This window comes from Hipposideros armiger, unplaced genomic scaffold (genome assembly GCF_001890085.2).
Source record: "Hipposideros armiger isolate ML-2016 unplaced genomic scaffold, ASM189008v1 scaffold_275, whole genome shotgun sequence".
In the NCBI taxonomy this organism is placed as follows: Eukaryota; Metazoa; Chordata; class Mammalia; order Chiroptera; family Hipposideridae; genus Hipposideros; species Hipposideros armiger.
In genome coordinates this window covers 2005372-2015976 of record NW_017731625.1, presented here as the reverse complement: position 1 = coordinate 2015976, position 10605 = coordinate 2005372, and the positions used below count along the sequence as shown (strand labels likewise).

General features: G+C 43.9%; 1 protein-coding gene across 9 annotated transcripts in view; it reads right to left on the bottom strand.

Annotated features, from left to right (window-relative positions):
• The window catches only part of LOC109390643 (zinc finger protein 555-like), a 34291-nt gene that overhangs the window by 16347 nt on the left and 7339 nt on the right, over positions 1 to 10605 (bottom strand). For 8 of the 9 annotated variants that reach the window (XM_019657416.1, XM_019657418.1, XM_019657417.1 and 5 more), the window contains 2 exons: positions 9594 to 9720; positions 4277 to 4916 (listed from right to left, as the gene is read on the bottom strand). In XM_019657416.1, coding sequence (XP_019512961.1) covers positions 4277 to 4498 — 222 coding nt within the window. In that variant the 5' untranslated portion in view covers positions 4499 to 4916; positions 9594 to 9720. The remainder of the gene's footprint in view (positions 1 to 4276; positions 4917 to 9593; positions 9721 to 10605) is intronic. The other variant, XM_019657424.1, reaches the window with a different exon arrangement.

Below are 10605 nucleotides of genomic sequence, written 5' to 3'. Positions count from 1 at the left end.
CAACGTCCTCCACAACTAGATAGACTGAAGAACAAAATGACAGCAACTTGTCTGTTCCCCTTCCCCCAATTCCCCAGTGCTGTTCCCATCCCCCCAATTCCCCAATAAAAATCTTTTAAAAAAAAAACAAACAGTTAACCAAGTTTATTCTTTGGAAGGGCTGAAAAGGCTGCGTGAAAAAGTTAGACAACCTAAACTTTTCACCAACAATTCATGGCTCTTGCATCACAACAATGCACCAGCTCACATGGCACTTTCTATGAGGGAGTTTTTAGCCAGTAAAAAATAACTGTATTGGAACACCCTCCCTACTCATCTGATCTGGCCCCCAATGACTTCTTTCTTTACTTCAGAAAAAAAAAATATTGAAAGGAAAACATTTTGATAACATTCAGAGCATCAAGGGTAATATGGCAACAGCCCTGATGGCCATTCCAGAAAAAGAGTTCCAAAATTGCTTTGAAGCGTGGACTAGGCGCTGGCATCAGTGCATAGCTTCCCAAGGGGAGTACTTTGAAGGTGACCATAGTGATATTCAGCAATGAGGTATGTAGCACTTTTTCTAAGATGAGTCGCAAACTTGTCAGCCCTTGTATGCATACCTATATATAACTATATATATATATATATATATATATATATGTCTTTACATAATTCAACATATTGGTTACACACATAAGGGTGAGGGGGGCCTGCTGCCTTGGGGTTCATTTCAAGTGGGGTATCTAGTGTGCAAGCTTGTTCTATATCTAGGGCTGAATTTCATTTCACAGAAGATTATTTTTTAATATTTCTGTCAGCTCTACATGTCATGTGTGTTTTCCTGCACTGATGTTAATTATACAACAGAAAACTCTAAAACCAATTTATCTGATTTACCTATAATCATCTTAAGAGTTGCTGAAAACTATTGGGTTGTCGGAAAAGTCATGACATATTTTTTCTACGTTTTTCGTTGCAAAAATGAATCATGACTTTTCCGACAACCCAATGTTTTATAATATTCAACAGTCATACATCTTACCATTAGGGAATAGATGGTAATTTGAATAACCTGATAAAGGAAAACTGATAATATAATGTTCAAAAAAGCACAGGGGACATAAACGGTATGACGCTGTTTTCTCCAAAACAATTAGGTCCAAATCAGATACGCTCAGTACCTCCCTTCTGGTCAACATCATACTGAGAGCCAACCCAGCACCAACAAAACAAACAAATGTACGAGAACTAGAAAGGAAAATAAAAAACAAAAAAACCACCTCATCTTCATGCCTAACTCCAGCAACCATATGTGTAGGACACTCACAGAACAAAAAGACAATCATAAGAAAAGATTTTTAACAAGAATCTGGGATAAAAATTCAGTATAAAAATACATTTCGAGCTGGCCAAGTGGCTCAGTTGGTTAAGAGTTAGCTTAAGAGCATGAACTCTGAGCAACAGGGCCACCGGTTCAATTCCCACATGGGCCAGTGACGCTGCACCCAAGCTGAGCTGGCTCAGCTGGTGAGAGCACATACTCCTAATAACAAGACTGCCTGTTCGATGGTGGGCTATGCCCGCCTGCAACTAAGACTGAACTCGGCACCTTGAGCTGAGCTGCCACCCAGATGGCTCAGTGGATAGAATATGTGCTCTTAACAACAAGGCTGCTGGTTCAACTCCCGCATGGGATGGTAGCTACACCCACCGGCAACTAAGATTGAACACAGCACCTTGATCTTAGAGGCCACGAGCTGCCGATAGACAGCCAGATGGCGACTGGCGCCCTCCACAACTAAGACTGAAGAACAACAACTTGGCTGGTCCCCTCCCCCAATTTAAAATTTAAATTCGCCAATTTGAAAAAAAAATTATAAAAAAATACATTTCATCACCCTGGAAAGCTCATTTTAAAAAGATAACATAGGCTATGGTAAAAAGCAAACTTAATTACTACTAAACAAGTCTAATGAAGGCTATAAAATGAACCAAATGGAAGAATTTTTAACGATTAAGGATAGGGACCAGTCAAGTGGCTCAGTTGGTTAGAGTGTGAGCTCTGAGCAACAGGGTTGCCGGTTCGATTCCCACATGGGCCAGTGAGCTGCGCCCCAGCTAAGCTGCCACTGAGCTGGTGAGAGCGCGTGCTCTTAACAACAAGGTTGCCAGTTCGACTCCAGCATGGGATGATGGACTATGCCCCACTGCAGCTATACTGAAAGTGGCGACTGGGCTTAGAGCTGAGCTTGCGCCCTCCACAACTAAGACTGAAGGACAACAACTTGACTTGGAGCTGATGGGTCCTGGAAAAACACAATGTTCCCCTCCCCAATTCCCCAATAAAATCTTAAAAAATAATAAGATTAAGGATAGTAACAGAGTAAAATGAAATAAATGGAAAGCTGGTACATGCTCTTAAATAGGAGACCTCAGTGTTACCGATATCAACACTCCCAAGGGAGACCTAAAGTCTTCATAAAATTCCATTAAATCCCCAAACCAGATTTATTATTATTATTTTTTTTTAGGATTTGACAAAGACTAATTTTACAAACCTAACAGGAAAAACGAATTCCAAAAACAGCCAGAATGTTCTGAAGAATAAGGCGGGTGCCTGCCTATCACACAGCAAGGATTGTAAAGCAATAGTAATCCTGACATGATGGAATCAGCAGAGGAATGGGCAACTACAGCCACCAAAAGGGAAAACTCTGGAAACTGACCACCATCTATTGATTCACAACAGGGCACAGCGGTGGCAGAAAAGACAAACACTTTAATACCTGAGACAGGGACAAACTGTAATCTAAATAACGAAGATGCTTGTATTCCTACGTCTTCTATGGACAATAATCAACTCACTGTGGATTACAAATAAGTGTGTTATAGGTAATAGCAGACAACAGTGTAACTACAGTCACAAGTTCTCTACCCTGCCAAGGAAAAGAACTGGTAGTTTGGTGAATCTTTATAATTCATCAACCTGCCAAACTTCTTCACCCCTTTGCTGCCATATTGGAAGGGAGATTGTCTGTTTCTCTGACATTCTTTTCCCTAGTGGGACTTTCAAGGCTACCCCCTGGAATTCCATTCACAATTTTTATTTCTTGCAATTAACTTTTGTATCTTATGTCAGTTTGTCTTTTAAAAAATTAATACTTATTACTCATCATACAATCCACCCCCTTCTCCAAAGGAAAACAATTCCAGGGAAGAAGTAATTTAGGGGGCAGTTGAAATAGGACTCTAGGTTCCTGACAAAGGGGTCAAAGGCTTCTCAGCTCACCATCCTATACATATACATCAAAATGGCAGCACCTCAAGATCACCTGAATGAAGTCCCAAATTCCAGCCCTAGGCAAGTGGTGCAAGTGAATGCCTCAGGTTTAGAATTCCATTTCCCATCACTCAAAGGAACAGACCTTAGAAACTATTACACATTGGAGGGAATTTAAAAAGGTTTAACAAATGAAATGAGAGTCATTTTCTTTTATTTTCCTGACATTCACCCTCTAGGAAATGTTTTATCTTTCCTGCTCTATTAATTAAAAGTATTTTATATCTGCTGAAAAATTGAGGCTCCAATAAGTGAAAACATCTTTTCAAAGTGACAAACCCTGGGAAGGGCAGTGCTCAACTGGAACTAGATAACTCAAGGGTCAAGTGCAGGCATCCTACCACGTGGAACACCCCTCCCCCACCGCTCTCCGGCGAGATCCCCGAACAAAGGACACAGGCTAATGTCCCACTGTGAGTCTCAAGTGCATGTGGCTTTGCAGGTGGCTGCCCCACCTCACTGGGTGGGCTTTCCCTGTCCTTTGGGTTGGCTTCTCTCCCTTCAGGGAACCCGAATCATTTTCATCTTTTCTCCTCAATATCAGCGTCCGGAAGGCTGACAACTCTGTCGCTCCGGGGAATGAGAACTGAGGTCGGGGTCAGCTAGGGACCGAGCACTTACCAGGAGATTCCTCCCAGCCCGGGCCCCCAGGCAGATCTCCCCAGACTCCCCGGCCGCCCCGCAGGCTGTCCGCTAAGAGGAGCAGACTAGAGGCTGGTATTCCTCGACCCCCGGACAGATGCAGCTGTGCGCATCTGGGTCACCACAGGCCGTCCTGAGACCCCAGACACAGCACGGGCCCGACAGGACGCCGGGTCCCCATCCCGCAGAGGAGAGAGCAGATACTCGGGTCGGGACGCGGGGGGCGGGGTGCAGGGAGACCCGGCCCGCAGCCGGTTCTAGCCGGTTCCAACGGGATCCTCCCGTTCTCAGCCACGGCCCCCGTACACTCACCATCTCCGAGCTCTCAGGGGGTCGTTCTCGCGGCTCGGGCAGGCGAGAGCGACGCGGATGCAGCACCTGGGGTTGCGCGGGGCAGGTGTGCACCAACACCTTGGCCAGCCAAGAGCGACATCTACGCTCACTCCCTTCCACGAGACCTCTGATTGGACATTGCTCGGGACTCCGGCGTTGTGATTGGACGGTGTTTCGGGCTCTCCCATACCCGTGGGTCATCTGATTGGACAGTTACGCAAGACCCGCCCCTGGCACCCCTAACGGGACAATGCTCCGGCGTCAAGTCCCTGATTGGACAGCGCTCCGGACACCGCCCGTACTGTCCTGATTGTTTCCCCGTGCTCCGCCCCTGTCGCCGTGATTGAGCCGTTCTCCCAGGCTCCGCCCCCTATTTTCTGAATGACAGGCCGTCGGGACACTCGTGACCGACCCGCGCCTAGCACATTGGCTCAGAGTAGGACCCACGCTGACGAGCTTCTGTCCGCAGCTCTGCTGCCGCCCGTGTCCTCTGGACTGGGAAATCTTGACTCAGTTTTCCGCGGAGCGCCTTCAGTGCTTAGGCCGGGCAGGACAGGAGAGCCTCGTGACCTCCAGGGTCAGGGGTCATCCCAGGACGTACTCACGGTTGATCTGTGCCCTTTGTTTAAGAACAAAGACAATCACCAGTGTTGTCTCCGCGTACACTGCAGGGTCCCCCTTAGTTTTGACGTGTGACCTTTGACACCGGGAGGTCCACCCTCCTTCCCACCCCACCTTCGGGCTTGAGGTCAGCTACACCTGGCCCTCAGTTCCTTTGCCGCTTTGGGAAGTGGGAACCTGAGGCCCCAGCCTACCCCCAGGACTCCTCAACACAGCCACAGGAGTGACATGTTGGAATTCTCAGTGTGCGTGTTACACTGCAAGGACATTTATGTCAACTCAGGTTTTCATTCAGTTCCCAGAGGATTTTGAAAATGAAAAGGCTGATATTGTGAACTGTATGACTGTACCTATTACCACTGAACTGTACGTTTAATAATGGTTAAGATGATAAACTTTATCTTATGTGTATTTTACCACAATATAGAAAAAGGTTTTACTTTTTTAAAAGGCTATGATATCCCTAAGGCAATTGAATTCCTATTTTAACTGGTACAAAACAACAAAAAAGCTTATGTAAATTTAGGATAGACCTGAAAACTCTTATTACACTTAATAGATGGAGGGCAATGCATTTAATATGCCTGCTCCTTTTAGAAAACGTTCTCTCATTTGAGATTAAGTGGGCATCCAAATTCCGATATCACTTGTCATTTTACTTACCAACAGAATTTTTAAAATTCCTTTTTTATGGTTTCCAGAAAGGTTTTAGGATTTCATAAAGGCCTTATGATTAACACATAAAAAACTACTGGGCCGGCCGGGTGGCTCAGTTGGTTAGAGTGCAGGCTCTGAGCAGCAGGGTTGCCGGTTCGGTTCCTTCATAGGCCAGTGAGCTGAGCTGAGCTGCTGCTGAGCTGCCAACGGCGGCAGGATGGCTCAGCTGGTGAGAGCATGTGCTCCTAACAAGGTTGTTGGTTTGACTCCTGCATGGGATGGTGGGCTGCACCCCTCCACCCACATACACCCCCATCACCCCCCCACCAGCAACTACCATATTTCCCCATGTATAAGACACACCCATTTTCAAAATTTTGGGGGTCTAAAAACTGGGTGCGTCTTATACAGTGGTTGTAGATTTTTTTACTTGCATTTCCCGCTTTAGCACTTGTTTTTGCGCTCAACCACTGTATAAGATGCGCCTAGTTTTTAGACCCCAAATTTTTCAAAAAAGGGTGCATCTTATACATGGGGAAATACAGTATTATAGCTTAAAAGCAGCGACTGGACTTGGAGCTGAGCTTGCGCCCTCCACAACTAAGACTGAAGGACAACATCTTGACTTGGAGCTGATGGGTCCTTGAAAAAACACAATGTTCCCCTTCCCCAATTCCCCAACACTGTTCCCTTCCCCAATTCCCCAATAAAATCTTTAAAAAAAATTTAAAAAAAACACTCATTGAATTTATAAACTATTACAAAATAAAATATGATTATGTGCATTTTTTGTTTAATATGTGTTAATCATGAATGCCAACTTTCAAAACTCAGCATGGAGTCCGGAATGGACCTCTAGCATTCCTGTCTGCTTGCCATTATGTGTTTAGCGATCTATCCTAGGAGCATCACTCTTAAAGAACGTTATTCCATTTATTAAGGAGAAAAATGAGGCTGGTCTCTGAATTCTTGACTAAACATTCATTGTCACAAGAGAGGCGAGTAACAGCTATGACGATCTGATGGGGAAGGAGTGTAATTGAAGATCCTCAGGCCATGCAGGGATGTCATTCACGCACCAGAAAAAGAAAGTCAGTCTCAAACGCGCAAGGAGTGAGAGGCCAGGAAGAACAAATCCCCTATCCTTCCTCCAGCCTTTCACTCACCCACCAACATCTCCCCTTAGCAGAGTCTACTGGGAAGCTGCTGGCAATGTAAAAACATGTTTTACAGCGCTTCCACTTCACATCACAAAGCAACTATGAAAGGGTAAGTGTGGCCAGCACAATAACAGCCCCCTAAAGGTATGCACGTCCTAATTATTGGAACCTGTAACTATGTCACCTTCCATAGCAAAAGGGACTTTGCAGAAAGGACTGAGTCAAAGCCCCTGACATGGGGATAACCCTGGATTACAGGGGGCCCAGTGTCATCACAGGTCCTCATAAGAGGGAGGCAGGAGGCTCAGAGTCAGAGAGATGGAAGAGGCTGCACTGCTGGCTGTGACGATGGAGGAGGGGCCACGAGCCAGGGATCCCATGCCTTTAGAAGCTGGAAAAGGTCAAAACAGTTTTCCCTGGGGCCTCCAAAAATAACATAGCCCCCCTCCAAACACCTTGATTTTAGGTTCTGACCTCCAGAACCATTATAAGAATTGGTTAAGTCACTGAATGTATGGTAATCTGTTACAATGATAACAGGAAACTCATACAGTGGGTCTGATGCAGAGAAACAAGAACTTAATACTAAGTGGCACAAATAACTCCTGTCCCAGTCTCATCCTTCATGAGACAACTGTGAATGTTCCATGCGCTCCTTCAACCTGACTCTTCTCCTAGTACAGTCTCTCTGAGTGACCTGACCATTTCTTCAGAGAACAAAATCTTTGTGTCTGAAATACAGCACTTTTTGGATAGATGATGTTCTGACTAGAAATTTTGTCCCAAACTGTAAGTATCCATTTGCAAAACATTAGGAGAGTTGATTTTTGCATTCCTCACGGAAACATACATTGATAACCACAACACAGCGAGAAGGAAGGGGGACACTTTTAAACTATTATGAGGGCCGGCCGAGTGGCTCAGTTGGTTAAGAGCTCACTCAAGAGTGCGAGCTCTGAGCAACAGGGTTGCCGGTTCAATTCCCAGCCTGAGCTGAGCTGCTGCTGAGCTGCAAACAGCTGTTTGCTGTATGGCTCAGCTAAAAAAATTAAAAATAATAATGATAAATAAACTATTAGGACATCTTTCAATCATACAAAATATAATGGGAATAACATTTTTAATACTCATGTATCTACTGCTAAGCTCTATTAAATCCTATCAGTTCACCATACTCTGTCAGATTTCATGAAATAATAAAACCATTATAGAGTTGACATGTCCTGTTTATCACCTCCAGGATCCTATTCCCCTCCATCTCCCCCCAGGAGAAACCATAACCACAAATGTGATATCCCTTATTGTCATACCATATATATGGATCCACAAGCTATATATAACATTACTGTCCCTATATTCAAATTTATAAATATGCCATTATCTTATACATACTCTGTTATTTGACTTTTATATCCTTTAAAAACTGCTTAGTGTTGATAAATCACAATATAAAAGATTAATATAATTTTCAATGTAACAAAATAAAATGCCAAAAAAGTTAAAGCAGGAAATATACCTCCCAAATTAACAGAAAAGAAACACACTCTTCCAATACAGATAACAGAATAAAAAAATAGAGAAAGAAACTTCAAAGATAAGAAAAATGACATAAAGTATGTTAGCGGAATTAAAGCCAACAATATTTATGACAGCAGTAATTGGAATAAATGTATCCATTAAATAGAAAAGGATTCTAAAACAAAATCCATCTATATGTTTAAAATAAAGAGTTATAGGGGATTCAAAAAGTAGAAATTCAAAGGAGATGAAAAATTACACCAAAATCAAGCAGATTAATTTTGTTTAAAAAGCAGAGGTAGTGCTATTAATTAAAGCAAAGAGATCACTTCAGAGTGATAAAGGGTATAATTAATAATGAAGACCTATCATGAATTATTTATCCCAAAACAAAAAAAATAAACAAATTTTTTTAAAATGAAGCAAAAAAAAAAAAAAACCAAAACAGAAAATAATGAAATTCAGCACAATAGCAGTAGGAAACTGTCTTGAGCTAATTATCTTTGAATCAGCAATCCAAGGATAACTAAGGATGAGCAATGTTTCTCAAACTGTAATTAAAAGAGGAACACTGGTGAAATCACCTGGTGTGCGTATTAAAAATGCATATTACTGGGCTTCAACTCTCGCTTATTAAATCTGAACCACCTGACATGAAATTTGAGAGCCACTGATTAATAAGATTGATTTAATAGACATCAGACAGACACAGAAGGACAAATACTGTGTGATCCCACTCATAGGAGGTCCCCAGAGGAGTCAGATTCATCGAGACAGAGAGTAGATGGTGGTGCCAGAGGCTGGGGGAGGGGAGGGGAGTGAGTGTTTAATGGGGACAGAGTGTCAGTTTGGGAAGATGAGAAAGTTCTGGAGATGGATGGTGGGGATGGCTGCACAGCGATGTGAATGTAATTAATGCCACTGAGCTGGACACTTAAAAATGGTTAAGATGGCAAATTTTATGTTATATGTATTTCACCACACAAAATTTTTTTAAATCTGGCTCTTCACTTGGGCAGAAAAAAAATGAACACCCTGACTCTGTACTCAGGAGGGATCGGGGACGCTATCTATGCCTGTGGTAAGACTGGTTGTGTTATACTTCTTTTTGCCGCAGTTCCAAGAACCTATCAATGATGTTAAGTGAGGACTGACTGTACTGAAGAAATCAGGTTATTCACTGTGTTGGAGAAACCAGTGACTGTGAACCCCCCAGATGAGCAGAACCATGGCTGTCTCATCACCAATAAAGCCCCACTTCCTAACACAGCTCTTGACACACAGGAGGTGCTCAGCAAATGTAAATTGCTGAGCATGTAAATGAATGACACTCATCTTACCCACGGAGGCCAGGTTCTGGCAGGTCTCCAGCATCATTGGTCTGTAGAGATTTCTCTGGGCACGATCCAGCAAAGCCCACTCTTCCTGGGAGAAGTCCACAACCACATCCTTGAAGGTCACTGACTCCTAAAAGATCACATTGGTTCTGCTCAACAAGGGACACCCCAACCCACATTCACAGAAGGGGTTGAGGGTGGTGGTACCAGACAGTCAAATGGAGGAGGGTGGGAAGTCCAGAAGTCAGACTCTACTAATGCCTTGTGGGTCCTCGTCTTTGGCTTCCAGTCACAGGCACGTACAGACCCTGGGCCCGCTGTTAACACAGCATGCATGTCTGACAGAAATAATATGCCCATTTCTTATTGAACTGGATTCTAATTTCTAAATCTGAGTCTGACATTTCCCCTCGAGAATCTTCCTCTGCTTATTCTAAAACTCTGTAGCCCTGTGGCTATGGCACTTCACAGTTATGAGGTGGCAGCTATATTACTGGCCATCTCTAGCACGACCTCCTCATCTATTCAATGGAAAGAACCATTTCCACCTCAGAGGGTGGTAGCAAGTTCATGTTGGTGAGGCATCTGCTGTTGACAGGGTCAGAGAACCTTGAAGCCGTGCCTAGCAATCCTGTGTGACCAAAGGGACCCTTATTCCAAACCTGAGGTTGGTAGAGACCAGCTCTCTTTGCTGCCATGACTTGGAGTTGTGCATTGCAAGACACAGGTGGAACAAGAAGTGGGATTTGCGGCCCTGCCCCTTGCTGGCTAATATGGCCAGAGCACTGTTTCGGAAAAGGAAAGACAAAGGGCTGGGCTATGACCAATGTTTGGTGCTGGCTGGCTATGGTGGCATCCATGGTATGAACTGGCGGCTGGGCTGCTGTCTGTCGTGAGAGGTAAAAACTACCTATGGAATTTGAAAATGAGGGACCCAACTGCAACTCCAGGAAAGTGGGTGTGCTTCATCTGATCTGTGGCTGGTTTTGGCCATTAAAAAAAAAAAAAAAAAAAA